This window comes from Toxorhynchites rutilus, chromosome 3, assembly GCF_029784135.1.
Source record: "Toxorhynchites rutilus septentrionalis strain SRP chromosome 3, ASM2978413v1, whole genome shotgun sequence".
Lineage (NCBI taxonomy): Eukaryota > Metazoa > Arthropoda > Insecta > Diptera > Culicidae > Toxorhynchites > Toxorhynchites rutilus.
Genome location: NC_073746.1, coordinates 152,497,776 through 152,514,160, shown reverse-complemented (window position 1 = coordinate 152,514,160; position 16,385 = coordinate 152,497,776). Strand labels below are relative to the sequence as shown.

Sequence of the window (16,385 nt, the reverse complement as noted above, 5' to 3'; positions counted from 1 at the left end):
CCGCATTCGGAACAGACCACATTCGGTTCGGTGGACATCAAGACAACAGGCAGCTGCAGCGAGTGGCGAGTGGCAAACGCAATCGCAAAACGGCATCAGGTAGCAGAAGAAAAAAGTTTGTTCTTTATACAAACTGTTTTGGTGGCAAATCCAGAACAAGGCGGCATCGAGGGCGTTCGAAATGGTTTTTTTCAAAACCACGAGTACTAAGTTTTCTAAATTGGAACCATTCCATAAAACAAGGCGCTTTTCAGGGCCATTAAACCTTCCAAAAAAAGAGTTTAGGAAATACAGTTCAATGCTTTCTAAAACAATATCCAAAATAATAATAAAACACAAATTGATTTTTTCATAATTTGTTTGCCAGGATATGATGAGTATGTGAATTTGGCAGTTGTTCTGAGCTTATTGATTTTCACCAATTCTTAAATTGCTTCTAGATTGAAAGTACAGTAATTTACACTTATCTCGACATTTACCTAATTGGACGGACCTGTAATGCGACATATTTAGTTGGACATTTTTGTAAACATAGAGTTCGGGGTCCAAATTATGACCCCACATTGAAAGTTGACACTGTACCACTGTCATCGCAAATGTTCAATTACAGGTTAAAATTACCTCCAATCCGATACAGAGTGGTGGTAATGCGACGTGCCATTGAATGTAATTTACTGTAAAATATGTCACAAGCTGGATGGGAAGAAATTTTCCAACTGTGAAAGCTGTGGCGAGTGGCAAACGCAATAGCTAAACAGGAAGGTTTAACCGAACAAGATGGGAATATCGAGTGATAACAAAAACACAACACCAAAGTTCTTTTCAGAACCATCAACATATTCATAAAGAGTAAACAGTAAACTAATCCATTTTTCAGGTAGATAGGTAGGTATTCACGTAGGAGAAGAAAATAAAACAATATATTTAAAATATATATTTAACAAAAGCTGTCCCCTTTGTATAGCCCTACGTCACTCCGGTTATGTCCCCGACATTATCCACCCGTCTTTTTTTGGAGCAGCATTATTTTATTCTATTCACTTGTAAATCGCTCCTGATATCATAGAATAATGTATCGAAATTTTAGAAACATCTCTTTAGTAGTTTGCTTTGATTGCCAATGCTCGGAATTTCTTCATATTACGTCAGCTTATGAAGGGATCTATTGCGGACATTCCCCCGCAAACCGATTTCAAAAATCTTGATTTGGCTAAGAGCTTTGAGCATAGAAGTAAAACAACTCAAACTCGAGTACCCGAGATGCCTAGGTATTAATTTGGCACCCCATTTTTTTTATTTTTTCAAATTAAAAGAATCATTCTGAAATCACTGAAAAATGTATTTTTTGACATTTTCATACAAAATAGAAGTGGAGTACACTATCTTACGTAAATTAACTAAATTTTGACGAAAAAGCATGCAACTTTACAAAACAAAGAGGAACAAAAAAAAATGATTTTTTCAAGAAAAAGTGAAAAAAATTCATCTCGATTTATTTCTAGCTAAACAAATAAAACGCAAGCGTAGTAATCAGTCTCGCAATCGGTGCAGGCGGAATGGGCCCATGGATTACGTTTACATTGGGGTGCCAAATTACCCGCATACCGAATTTTCTCTTTGGAATGAAATCTATGAAATTTGTAATTAAAATCTCGATACACTTACTCGAATTTGTTGAAGAACATCAATTTCTTGATCCAAATCAGCTTTAATAATTGAAATCGGCTCACTATTCGATTTTTAATTATTTTTCATGAAAAATTTTCGAGATTTCAAAAACAACAAAACTTGAATTTTTTGTTAAAAACACAGATATTTTGGGTTTTTGGCATCTGACGTTTGTTACTATATTACTAGAACACTTTTTGACGTAGGACTACGTCTAACCGGAAGATATAGGGGGTGAAATGAAAATCTAGGCACTGAACAAGTAGGAAAAAATGCAAGATTTGGAACGCTTATAACTCGAGCATTTCTCAATAGATCGCAAAGGTTTTTGCATCAATTGATAGGAAATATATCTACGCATCTATCATAACGAATAACATTTCATTTTTCTTGAGATAAATAATTGATTAATTGTGAAATATCAAGCATTGTCCAAATGCACTATGTGCCCATTTTTGATTGGTCCATTTTGTGCTCCTCAAATCGTACCGACCAAAACGGGCAACCACAGCAGCAGCGAAATACAATGAAGCACGATTGGAAAGGAAAAAGAAAAAATATGAACGAAACATTGGTCGCAGTCTCACACATGTGTAATTCTCGAGCCAGCCAGTCAGCTTAAAAATCCCCGCTTCGCTGCCGTAACGATCATTCTCATTCAAACCGTACACCACATCAGTTCAGAGAAGTTCGTACATTTAACGCGACGTGCCGAAGTTCCGCTCAGTGTCGCATTGGAGGCTATTTTAACCTGTAATTGAACATTTGCGATGACAGTGGTACAGTGTCGACTTTCAATGTGGGGTCATAATTTGTACCCCGAACTCTATGTTTACAAAAATGTCCAACTAAATATGTCGCATTACTGGTCCGTCAAATTAGCTAAATGTCGAGCTAAATGTAAATTACTGTACTTTCAATCTAGAAGCAATTTAAGAATTGATGAAAATTGAATAATCAGGAAAGTCCCCAACCATCAATAAGCTCAGCACAACTGCCAAATTCTCATACTCATCATTTACTGTACAACATGTCACAAGCAGGATGGGAGAAATTTTCCAACTGTGAAGGCTGTGGCGAGTGGCAATCGCTAAACAGGAAGGTTTAGCCGAACAAGATGGGGATATCGAGTTATAACAAAACAATAAACTCTTTAGATTAAAGATAATTTTGTGATCCTGAAAAGGGCCCCTTTTAGCCGGTATGTGAATCCAACGAGCGAACAAATCGTAATGAATGTATTTTTTTTTGTCATCGCTGCCTTTTAACGCTCATTCGTTCGTCTCGTTGGGCTCGGCCCTTTGGCTGAGTCTGCCGATTTGTCTCTATCCTGTGAGCGTGTACCGCTAAAGTACAAGGAAGGAAGGAAGGTCTTGTATTATAGAGACTTTAAACTTTTGCAGTTCATTCGTCTCTAGCCTTGAGAAAGGCCCTTTGAAAACTCTACTCACCGACTGGACAACATCGTTACTGGACGGCGAGGGATCGAGTGCCTTTCTCAAGGCAAGAGGGCGGAGGTGGTAGCGCTGGAGTAGAGTAATAGAGTAGAGTAGAGTTTTCAAAGGGCCTTTCTCAAGGCTAGAGACGAATGAACGGCAAAAGTTTAAAGTCTCTATTATACAAGACCTTCCTTCCTTCAAACCATAAATCAGTGTGGTTGTATGGCATCGTTTCACATCACATCGCAACAATGGATTGGTGCCGGAGCACCAGTAAACCTAATAGTGGTTATAAAATTTCGGCCGCCGGAGTGCTCGAGTTGGCTTGCAAAGCTGCTCACGACAATAAGAAAACCCGCCTACAGAACAGAGCACATTTGATTCGGTGGCAACAACTAGTTTCAGCGAGTGGCAAACGCAATCGCAAAACGGCAGCAGCTAAAAAAAGGAAAAAGTTTGTTTATACAGACTGCTTTGGTGGAAAAACCAGCCACCGTAAAGCACGGCGCTTTTCAGGGCCATTAAACCTTTCAAAGAAGAGTTATTAAAAGTTATTTACAATACCAATGCATTCTAAAGTGACATAATATGATATATAATATGATCTGATTTATTTTGTTTATGCTTGTTTTTGTACTTATTGGTGGTTGGGGTCTTTTAAGTAGATCATTAAGTTTTCACAAACCCATGCATTGTTCCCGAATTGAAAGTGGCTTCAAATTACAACACATTGGATGCAGGATGGCATCAACGAATTTTCTCGGTAGCAAGAACTGCTTTCTTTGGTTGATAACTGATGTTGAAAATTGACTGAGGTTACATCTGCATTGTATAGAAACATAACTAAGGAGCAACATGATGAGCTATGTATTTCCTGCTGCTCTGTTCTTATTTTAAAGAACTTCAATCCGAAGGTCATCCGTCCCTGTATTCACTGTTGGTTTTTCAGAACGCTTATAGCTCATCTATTTCTCGACAGATCGTAGAGTTCGTCTCCAAAACCTCAGTTCTTTTTCATTTTTATTTACTTTGTTTGCGGAGACTACAAATCTTACAATTCATTCGTTTCCGAAACGAAAAGTTTAAGGTACGGTAATGTGCTCAATAGTGAAATATATGATAGTGAATAAGCTGAGGACCACTATGCATTCCCTATCATAGCCATCATTTTGATTGTACGATATGTACATACGCCAAAAGATGCCCGGCGTTGAACATTTAATAAGTACAAAGCCTTCAGAAAAATATCAAGAAGCAATTATAAGATAGTGAGAAAAAATTGAGAATGTTTGTAAAAAAAAACGCATAAACACAACATCAAAGGTTCTTTTCAGAACCTTCAACATGTTCATAAAGAGTAAACAGTAAACTAATCCATTTATCAGTTAGTCACGTAGGAGAAGAAAATAAAACAATATATTTAAAATATATATTTAGCAAAAGCTGTCCCCTTTGTATAGTCCTACGTCACTCCGGTTATGTCCTCGACATTACCCACTCGTCTTTTTTTTTTATTCACCAGCAGAGTTCGCTCATTACCGCAGGAGATCCGGGTGGGTACCAAATTACCCACGGTGTACCGAGTTTGTACCAATTCCTCTACAACTCCACCTGCGAATGACGGATCTTTTTTTGTGAAAAGTGGTAGTTTATATTTTTATTTTCTGAGCTAGTTTTCTTTGAAAAGAATATTACATTTGCAAAAAAAATTGTAATGGGTTGTATCTAAGACACGACCGCAGTTTTCGGCGTAGAACTACGGAATTATATTATTCGATCCACTTGTTTATCACTTCGGATATTATTAGTGTAGTGTAGAGAATTCATCGAAATTTTTGTAGTATTTTTTAGCTACTTACTTTTTATCCACTTCAGTAGAATCGAAAGAGTCGAGTAGAGTCGAAAGCTATCAGCACTTCTCGTTTATTTGGTTCAACTCGTATCAGACTTTCTCCTTCCCACTCAGATATCGATCACAAACTATCAACCCTTTTGCTCCTATATTCCGCTTGAGATGTGATCGAATCCCACAACATGCAACAGTAAGGTTACCCTACTGGAATTTGAAAGCATACTTTCATGAAATATACGTTTATCTGAATAAATGCAGTGTATATCTAAATCCCGGTTTCTGGATACTCTTCCACATCCGCACCAGCACAAAAGATCCTCGTATGCTGCTATTCTTTGTCGTAGCGCACTTCGATATAGAGGGCTTCCTCTCCTTGTATCGAGCTGTGTGTGTGTGTCAGCATTAGACATGAATGATATTCGCTCGTTGTGTTATGCTAACTAACTCGCATCTGAGTTTTAATTCTATTCTATTTTTGGTTTCCGCCTCTAGCCCTGCGAAAGGCCTTGTGGAAAAAAACTATATTTCATACTCCTCCTTCACCCGGCAAGAAAACAATCCTCTCCCGCTCGCCGCTCTGCGGCAACCATATTGCTTCGATGACCACCAAACGAGAAGTGGTGTGGCTTCAAATCGCGGTTAGCTTACGGATGTATCGGTTGCTCATTTTTGACAGCTCTGTTCGGGAATGCACTCAAATCGGCAGAACAAATGTTTGGCAAAATGGGAATGCTTCCAGCTTTCATTAATTACTGTTTAGGCATTAATGAATTATACTGTATAGTATATCAAACGAATCTTAGAGAATTTCCGATTCCATTGGTGTGCAAAGTATCAGATTTTGTCCGCCGTGAAAATAGTTATTAACGTTAACTTTTTCTCACAAAAACGTGACGAAAACGTTTTTTGATTTGGCACCCTTCATGAAAGCCGTAGTTCTACGTCAAAAAAATTGATTTTATTTTCGTAATTATTTATTATTTTGGTTTTTATAGTTTACAGGGCTTTGGACTAGAGAGCGCTAGATGTTTTTATATTTTTTTCTAGAAAGCTGAGTTTTTTTACACGCTACTGATGCGTATCGTTAAGTTAGTAGCATCTTTTGGAAGAACACACCAAGTTTCAGTTAGATCGGTCTGTTGCTTCGTCTGAATCGAGGAAATCGAGCGATTTGTTCCATTACGACAACCCTCAACCGAGGGTTGCGAGGTGAACTTAGGACTACCATTGGCTTAACAATCAATAAGTATCACACTTTTAGCCATTTCATCTTTCGAATAAAGTGATTATCATACCACTTCCTTAAGCCGGATAATTATTACATTATATGTTATTAACACATTTCGTTGGAACACAAATAGTTAGAATTTCAACAAGATACATTCATACATTGTTGAATGCTTTGAATAAAGTATATTTAACGTCAATTTCGTTCAGAAAAGTTATTTGTTTATTTATTGTGCTTCAATATGATAATTTCAACTGTCCAGTTATAAAACCGTTTGAAAATTCAATGTTATTCAATGTGTTATCAATGCAAAATTAAAAACGATCGACTGATTCAAATATCAATAATTAGCAACCTGAAATGGCAAGGTTAACTAATTATGCCAATAACCTGGACAATTCGTGTTGTCATACTATTTACCTAATTCTGCTTAACGGATTTCTCGATATTTTTCCATGTTTTCGAAATTGCGACCTTGAGCTCTTCAATCTTGGTGTACCGTTTTACCTTAGTGTAAATTCTGCGTACAAGGATCCCCATAATATTTGTAACAGAATTCAAGTCTGGAGAGCGAGCCGGCGAATCCGAAAAATTGAGTTTTTGATCGCTAATCCATTGCTCAGTTTCCTTGCTGGTATGAATAGTAGGCATTGTTTTGCTGGAATGTGATTTTTTTGTGACGATATACATGCATAATCGGTAGGAGAAAGGATTCCAAAATATGTATGTAATTCGGTTGCACAGAATCCCGCCCAAACCATGCACGAGCCTTCACCGAAATTCCTGGTTGAAAAATACTCATACTTCTTCCGTAAATCACGCCAGTATCCGTTGAAACCATCAGGCCCATCCAAATTGAACATGTTTTCGCCGCCGAAAATAACCTATACATTGAACAACTTTTCGTTATGGTATATAGCAAAATTTATTCTTTTGGGATGATTCTTTGTCACAACATACCATGTCCCATGGTCGGTTCATGTGAGCTTTGGGAAAACTCAGGCGTCTTCCGATGTGAGATAGTGTAATATGAGAAGCTTTAACCTTTTATCCCGTTTTCATGTGAAGATTTTTTACCAAAAATTGACGAATTGTCACCCGAATAACATTTGAAATGATTTTGAGGTTTTCGAAGCTGTTCTAGCGATTTCCTGCTTATCCCAGTCAGGGAGCTTCGATATCTGTGGAAATCTCTCCTCCTTACCGTATCCTTGAGGAATCACCAAATAATTGAGCTCTACTTGATGGAATCATCCAATCCGACGAGCAATTTCTCTGATACCAACATTATCTTGGTAAAGTGCATCAATTTGTCTTTCTTCTCTCTCCGTGAGCACTTTTTCCTTCGTCATTTTTCAGATATATTAATAGAAACCACAAAAACAACAGAAAATGTAACTGGTCTTGTAGAAGTACAAAAACATTTGTTTACGCTCAGCGTTTGTACACACACATATGAAAATCATACAATGTATGGTAGTCACCAATACCTACACACTAGATTATAAATTGAAGCAATGTTTGTTTGCAATGACACAAAGAAATAAGATCATCACCTAGTCTCATAGAAGTTGGACAGAGTGTACATTTCACCTTTTGAATAAAATGATTACCATACCATTTCGTTTAGCTGGAATATAATTATTAACGCTCAAAGGAGGAATCGATTTCATCTCGGAAATACCTTTGCACAAATAATACTCCCTTCCCGCCAATTGGGATCATCGATCGATTGTGGCATTCGTCAACAAATGATACTACAACTGCAGCCTTCATCAAACAATGGGCCTGATTTTCGAATACACTTCACGGTGGGAACGAAATAAACGGCACGCCATTGAGCTACGTTTTACGAGTTAGTGAAGTGTCGAAGATAATAATGAGTTTTCAGGCAGAATGAGCACTTTTCAAATAAAAAATCATTAATGAAAATTAACTTCTTCGTATCAGACTGGTGATGTGGTTAATGTGAGTGGAAAACTTTGTTTTCTTCATGTGATATAATAATCTCATACAAAAATGTCATCTGAAGATAATTTGATATTATAATGATAAGTTTAGTGGGAAACTAATCTAGTATCCAGATGTCGACACCGTACCGTTGTTATCGCGGATACGTTTCATTCCGTTTCCAATGTGGTTTCTTTGATATGGTGTAATATCCACTACACATAACACATATACATCCACTATTTCATATTTTACAGTATCGAATCCATAGCCAATGTCACCATTTGTACACAATCTATATCTAACTGTCATCGATAATTCATGTTTGGCGGAGTGCTCCATTCAGTCCGGCTGTACAAATGCATAGGCGTGCGAGCGTGACCATCCTCATCTCACATCACAATTACAACTAAGTGGATTTCCGAGCGAGTGCCAGTTAATATACAGATTTGTGTGATTTCATAGAACTGTTTCCAAGTCAATTTTCAACCTGTTGAAACAATTTTTCGAGTTAATAAGTAACAATCATATAAATCTTAGACATTTTATCTTTCGAATGAAGTGATTTTCATACCACTTTGTTCAGTCGTCAGAGTTATTAACGTTCAAAATCTTGTACTCCAAGTGTCACGCTCTCGTTTTCGAAAATTTCGAAACTTACACCCCGATATACACTGGAGAAAAACTTTAGTAAATGCAGCTACCAAATCTTTAGTAGTCGAAACATTTTTAAAATGTACAAATTTTTTGTAAATATTACAAAAACTTTGTTAAACTGATGTCAGATGCAATGTACACCCCTACCAATGATTCGTACATTTTACTTCATAGCATATGTAACCTTGAGTAATTTCATTTCTGGCAACTGTGTGTATGCAACCGCCATTTCTCTAATGGAAGCGAAGCGATACCGAGGTAAACATTTGGTTTTATTATGATTCATTTTACCTAAATATTTTCCTTTTTTCAGCTTAAAATCGTAGAAATCTATAGCAACGGTTTCACGCAGCCGTAAGTGTTTAGATAAACTAAACATTAGAGGCCAAAAACGGCGAATGTCGACGTGCACAATTGATTGATCCGATTATTGTTTGTTTTTTCCCCTTATTCTATTATCCAAAGATCGCAACCAACAGCAGCAATTGACCGCCTCTCGATCGATTCGTTGTTCCAGGAAACGATGAATATCAGTTGGGCCAATCGTACCGTCAGCAGCAAGGAAACCAACAACAACCGTTTTACACTGAGCAATCAACAGCGACCGATTCGGACAACATTGACTCGGATGGAAGCAGCAGCAACAGCGCAGATTGTCGGTGTTTGCAGCAAAAACTCCACTAGCTGATGAACGATATGCTACGGCGAAAGTATCACAATTTGAAACACATCGTCCCGACAACATTAATTCTACAGCAGTACTTGGCGACGGCATCCAGCGAAAACCATCATCATCACTACCACCGACAGCAGTCCACTAATCCTTCCATCGAAGGATCGGAGGGAAAGCGATATGTGTCCCATTTGTGACACAATTTCCTCCACAAATCACGACTTTACGGAGCTCAACAACAGAAAATCCGCGTCTGAGGATGATGGGGAGAGTCAGTTTGCGTGGTAAATTTGCTTCAAGCCGCTTCGTTACTGGATCGGTACATGCTGCCTCCGCTCGAATTTAGAGCGTCACATCAAGCAGAAACATCCTTAATTCTGGTCGTATTGTCAGCGCGGAGGCAGAGATCCAAATCCATCGTCGACATGGCAGAAAAAAATCGTATAAAGCCTAGCGCCAAACCGAGTCAACTGCCCCTACCGGCATGTTCCCCTCGGACAACAACATCAGCATAGGATCAGAAAACAACAGTCCACTGGAGAAAACTGCTATCTCTTCGAAGGTGTTGCCCATGACAGATTCCACCGTGAAGAAGTATTTTTCTGATATCGAACTCTAGGGGGGAGGGTATTGGAAAATCGAAAATAATCACATCCAATGTGCAGTGGTTCAAAGCTAACATGTGGATGAGTGGAGAATTCTATCAAATTTAAAGAACAAGTACTATCAATTTTGATCTACAATGGTCAATCCGCATGTGACTGAACTGGAAGATTTTTTTCACTATGCAGCTTCCATTGGGATTTCCAGTAAAAATAGGTAAATGCTCAATTATTTTTAAAATATTTGGCACTATGTTACGCAATTCGTTCTATTTTCTAGAAATAACGCTGTTCCATGTGTTGAACGCGGTTGTCATATTTAGCAACGTATTCGAATAAGAGACATCCGTGACCAATGTGAGCAACATCAAAGAAAGCGAAGAGCGTACGGCATGCATTATCGAGGTTCACTGTTTCGATGTCCCGTTCGAGTACGTACGACGGGGAGTCGATTTCCGGCGTCAAATCATCTTCCAAGATGAGAACGAATTGATGCAATTTGCGATCCAGCAAAATTTCGCGACTGTCCGAAAAGGCACACTTTTGAGTACTGTGATACCCAACTCGCTCGCTAAAAGCATGCATGCTTTTCAATATTTTATAAAAATAAGAATAGAATAAGAATATTAATAAAAATTAAAATATTTTAAATAAAAATTATATCGAACCAATGGGGGGCCAACAAATCAGCCATTACTAAAGCCGAAATTGAGCCAACACTGGACTTACAAACCATAGTTTTGTTTGACATTTGTGTCTACCTTTTTTTTTCGTAAGATGTACCAAAATGACTAGAGAATCGGTAATATTTACCAAAAAATTGGTCATATATACTAAATTTTCCTCTTAGTGTAGAAATTAAAGACGTAGTCCTACGTCAAAATATCCTTTCGAAGTAATATATGAATCACATCAAGAACTACCCTAATAAAATGCATATGTAGCGCAACAACGGTGCGCATGTGTTGTGTCACATGGAAAATACACTTACGGCAGATTGCCTCAATATGGGTGATTATGATGCTTCTCATCCTCGCTTTTCTTCCGAATGATTCGCCTCGCCTTCGTTACCAGCTGTTAGTTTTGTGGTGACTTCATCCGAATAGCGACGGTTTGTTTGGTCCGCGTTAGCGCCGTATTTACTTTTTGTGTTTGTTGTTCTTTTCATTGTGCTTTCTCACATTTCTCCGGTTACTCAATACGACAACGCGATAGTGGAAGCCTTCCACCGGCAAAAGGCGAACGATACACGCAAATATAATCATAAGCTTTTTGTCATTGGAACGAAAATCAATCATTTTTGAAGGCTTCGGGCTTTAAACCTTTTTCGTGGTATGTGTGGGATACCGCGCGTTGTTGAGGTGTGAATATTTACCGTTCGCCGGAGTGGAGTGATATCATATTCTGTCGACCTCACCCGTGCTGGAATGTGTGGATACCCACTTTTGTTTGGAATAGTCGCAGCTATTTGTTTTTCGTTGTGCGATTTTCATTTAATCGTCACGTTACATCGCGTCCGGTTTATTCGGTGCAGTTGCTGAACACATTTGGCTTGACCGCACCTATCCAGAGGAGAGAGAGTTGAACTTTTCTTTCATTAAATTCAACAAGTGCTATCGTTGAATGAATCACTCCCACGATTAGCACTTTCCGAACATTGGGAAGAGCGCCGTCGGATTTGTACGATTGAATTCGATTCACGAAAAAGCAATTGTGCCATCGTTCGGGAAATTGTGAATGATGTGTTTACAGCGGAATAAAGAAATCAAATAATGAAGTGTTTGTAGTGTGAGCAAATATGGTGCAGCTGGAAATCCGGTGATTCATAGTGTTTCATAGTGCCAGCAAAAACAGCAGTGTGTATACAGCCCTAACCTAAAAATAAAATACCAAAAACAAGAATACACAGCAAGTCGCGGCGAATGCGCGACGGTCAGCATCATCATCATCATCATCAGCGAGAATACGAATAAGGAAAGCAGGGCCTGACAAAAGCAAAAGCACAACCAATAGCGCGGCTAAAGACAACAGCACCAACATAACCATAACGATGGCGATGCATCAAAACAGTCAGGAGGTCGGCGTGCAAGATTTTGTGCTGCTAGACGTGGTTACGATGGAGAATTTCATGGACAATTTGAAGAGAAGGTAAGAGCTCGGTATTTTGCGCTATAGCACTATGAAAGTTAGGGTTCTCAACCGACAAGAACGGATTCCACATGTGTGTGATACAAAGTACTGGGTTATCAAAATTATTTCGTATTTTTCGTCGTACATGACAAAACAATAAATACTCTACACCATAATTTTCTACGGCTATTGGGGGAAAAATAATGAACATTAAATAGAATTACGATTTTTCTTATAATCTCTTCTATTGTTGGTCATTGCCCATTCAAATTCAAATTTTGATTAATTGGCGATTATTATCTCACAACATACACACCGACACTGAGAGCCTTCGAAACATCATCTTCATAACGGTAAAATATTGAAACTTCGTTTGTTTCTATGAACGTGGGGGAGTGAAAAAGGCACATGGAAATATCACTTTTATCCGTGTTTTTCGACGTCATTTCACAAATATTCACTTCACACTATCACACATTAGCCTCATATTCAGCGGGGGCTCTACAAAAATGTACGTTTTTGATGAATTACTTCCTGAAAATAGCATTTTTACAAAGATGCGGTGGGCAATCAAAGATAAACACAACGACTGACGTCACTAGTTGCGAAATAGTTATGGCAGCGCATGCTATGTCGCTTGAAACTCGACCATCTTCATTACCATTTTTTCAGGACATTGGGGTAGGGGTTACGAAAATGTTAACGCTCGTCCACGGTGAGAGGGCAGGGGGTTTAGATAGCGTCCACGTGGACACGAGAAATATTTTTTTAGGAAAAACATTCATGTGTATAGTCAAAATTGAATGAGATCTGCTCTGTACTTACAAGATTTTTCAAACTTTATGCTCGCCCTGAGTACTTGTTCTCCTCAATAAAAAAGACTGAGTTGCCTGAGAGTGCTGCCCGATTAAACATTCATAATTCTTCATATGGCTGAACTTCTTCCCTGAGATGTTTTTTCTGGAAGAAACGCACATGAACTGGGATCGATCAATTTAATTCAATCGGTAATAGAGGATCATGAATTCCGTCAGGATAAAGACACAAAGAATGTTGGACTTTTTTAGTACCAAAAACAGGAAGTGAATTATATCTGTGGTATAACCGCAAGGATGACGTAGGACTACCGTTGATTTAGTGATCATTTGTTTTTAGTTGCATCTGAATCAATTCTGAATGAATGAATAAATGAATATTTGGGGGACTTCGAAAACGAGAGCGTTAAATTGAAGGCCCAATATTCAGCAAAGAAGAAATCACACGAAAGTTGTATGATACAAAATACATTGCTTGTATTGTGGTATGATTTGTATTGCATTTCCAAAAGACAAAATATATGTTGCATCAAATCAGTCTACATAATTTTTGCGTTCGCTCATCCTTTCTCATAATACCCATTTCTCGATTGAGAAATTGTTGAGTAAACATCGTTTCCCAGTGCGCGTAGAGCGGGAACTCCTTCTTAAGATTCATTGCACCTCTAATAAATTGCCGAAAGACGTGGTCTTACGTTGATCGCACTTGATTGAAAAATCACAAAACCAAATGTATTTGGTCGAAGTGTTATATGGTTAGAAAACATTAAAATAAACTCTTTCGCTTGAATGTTTTTTTTCCAATTCCCAGGGGAATGGCAGATTATTTTTCAGCAACGACATCTTTTCGGAATCTTCTCGACGCTGGATGGCAACCAAACGAAAATAGTTCCGCGCGTGTATGTGTGTGGTGGCTGCACCGATGTTTTTCGATGCTGATACTCTCTTGGTCGCCTTATCTTCTCCTTCTGATGGATCGGCTTTCCTGCGCTCCCACACAGTTCCAAACAAACTGGATGCGTTCCAAGTCAGGTCAGGCCAGGCAATGAATCCCTCGATCCCTCTCCGTCCAGCTCGTCCAGCTCGTTCAGTAACGATGTTGTCTTGTTGATGTCCTCACGGAAAATGAATGTGTTTCACCACCAGAGTATCGCTTTGCTTTTTGTCCGTGATTGAATCAAAAGAAGGTTGTGGTTTACGATGGCGATTTGGAAGGCAAACTAGAGGCGAATGAACTCTCTGAGTTTGAAATTTTCGGCGACTGAGCAATAATCGATTGAAAATTATGATTTTCGCGATGGGAAACATTTTCCGTTGCCGCGCATTCAATGCAAATTCTGAAGAATAATCTTCAGAAGCTTTCCTGCTAATTGCACTTGACGATAACGACGATAATCTTTTCAGATTCTCCTCGATACTCGAAGCCCACCAGTGGCTAATGCTAACTCGATAACTACCTGTTCATTGCACTTGATTGGAAAATCACAAAACCAATTGTATTTGGTTGCAGTGTTATATGGATAGAAAACATTAAAATAAACTCTTTTGCTTGAATTTTTTTTTCAATTCCAAGGGGAACCGGTAGATTATTTTACAGCAACGATGACATTTTTCCGGAATCTTCTCGATGCTGGATGACAACCAAACGAAAATAGTTCCGATGTCTCAAGCGGAACCGTTTGTGGCATCACTCTCCTCCTGATGGATTCCCTTCTGGCCTAAGGTGCACGAACAGGCTCTCGGTGACACCGCTCATCAGCGCTTTCATGATAATCGTTAGCTTCACCACAACAGCAACAACATGCTCCAATCGCTGTTCAATTATAACTGAGTGGATTTCCGAGCGGCGCTCGCTCATATACCGTTTGGTGATTTCAATAACCTGTTTTGAAAGCAATTTTAGGGCTATTTAAACAAGTTTATGGATGAAAAAGTAACAAGTATATAACGCGTAGACATTTTATGTTTCGAATGAAGTGTTTATCATACCATTTCGTTCGTTTATTTAGGAGCTATTAACACTCAAAATCTCGGTCTCCGGCGTAACGCTTTCGTTTTCGAAACTTTGTTTTTACACCCCGGTATAGAAATGAAAGGCGTAGTCCTACGTCAAAATCACGACTTATGTGCGTGTCTCGATTCAGCTTCCGCTTTTTATGACAGAACTGCTTCGTTGTTTTTTTTAAGATCTCCCAAAGTTTTCCGAAAATTGAAACGACCAACAAATTCGCCCATGGGTGCACGGGCCGCCTCTCTGGAAATCTGTTTCTTGAAATGATTCCCTTTATTGATATCTGGTAATTTTTGTAATACGCTTCTAGTTGGTTGTCTGGAAAGACCATGCTGCTACTGGAGAGTGGCAATCAAATAATATAAATGGTTTATATCTAATATATAATCGCAAGATGTTAATGTACCGTTTGCAGCGATCTCATAATAATAGACGGAATTTTACCCAAGTTTATGACAGGGCCCGAGCGAAACAAAATAAACATATCTTTATCGCACAATCCTTTTTGCAGATCGTATGAATCATAGCACACATTTTATGATAGGCTCGGGTAGATCCCGAATAAATAAATACATCTCTCTTGCACGATCCTTGTTTGTGGATCGTGTGATTCATAGGTCTAGTTTTACGACAGTGTTTTGTTTATGTTTTGGTGTTACGATAGCGGGGAGCTTATCGTATGTTTGTTTTGATCATTATATTCGAAAGAGGTAATAGATTTAAGAAAAACTTGTATATAATTTTTAAGATAGAAAATAAAGCAGTTAGTATCTAGACACAGTGGAGAGCGGTCGTGTTTTCCGTTAATAAATTCAAAGAAAAAGCCTAAGACCGCTCGGGCGTTTGCACGTTGTCTTAGTAAGCATTTGTATTGTATTGGTTGAAATTTCGATTGAATGAAACAATTTTCGAATTAAATTGAATTCAACATATTTGCTTTGAAATTAAAAGGTTGAACAGTTGCCATGTAAGATCAATTAATGCATTGTAATATATTATGTTCCACATTGGCATTGATTTTGAAGTCCGTGTTAGGGAGACAAACTTGGGTGTGCACAAAAATACCCCTACTTGCATGTATTTGCTAAGCGGATTCCCCTGGTACATTGATTTCGAAGTCCGTGTTAGGGAAACACAGCTCGGTGGGAACAAAAATACCCACTACTTGCAAGTCTGTGTCGGAGAAACTGTAAATCGGGCCAATCAAAACTTGGCAGTAAGGGCTTTTAGATAATGCTTGACATTTTACACTTATTCAACTATTTATCTAATGGAAAATAAAATGTTTTATTAATTGTAATAGACGCGTAGAAATGTCTTTCCATACTTTGTAACTGTTTTGATGCAAACATCTTTCCGA

The 16,385-nt window shown here is 38.4% G+C and overlaps 1 protein-coding gene and 1 long non-coding RNA gene across 3 annotated transcripts in view; both read left to right on the top strand.

The window, feature by feature from the left end:
• Positions 1 to 735: 735 nt before the first annotated feature.
• Positions 736 to 10,731, top strand: LOC129777108 (uncharacterized). The gene is made up of 4 exons (XR_008743205.1): positions 736 to 9,052; positions 9,108 to 9,148; positions 9,260 to 10,286; positions 10,350 to 10,731. It is a non-coding gene; the product is annotated as an uncharacterized LOC129777108 (long non-coding RNA).
• A 431-nt stretch (positions 10,732 to 11,162) lies between these two features.
• The window catches only part of LOC129777102 (unconventional myosin ID), a 73,225-nt gene continuing 68,002 nt past the window's right edge, over positions 11,163 to 16,385 (top strand). For both annotated transcript variants that reach the window (XR_008743204.1, XM_055783172.1), the window contains exon 1: positions 11,163 to 12,217. Coding sequence is in view for 1 of the 2 variants with exons in the window: in XM_055783172.1 (XP_055639147.1) it covers positions 12,120 to 12,217 (98 nt within the window). In the remaining variant the exon portion in view is untranslated. The remainder of the gene's footprint in view (positions 12,218 to 16,385) is intronic.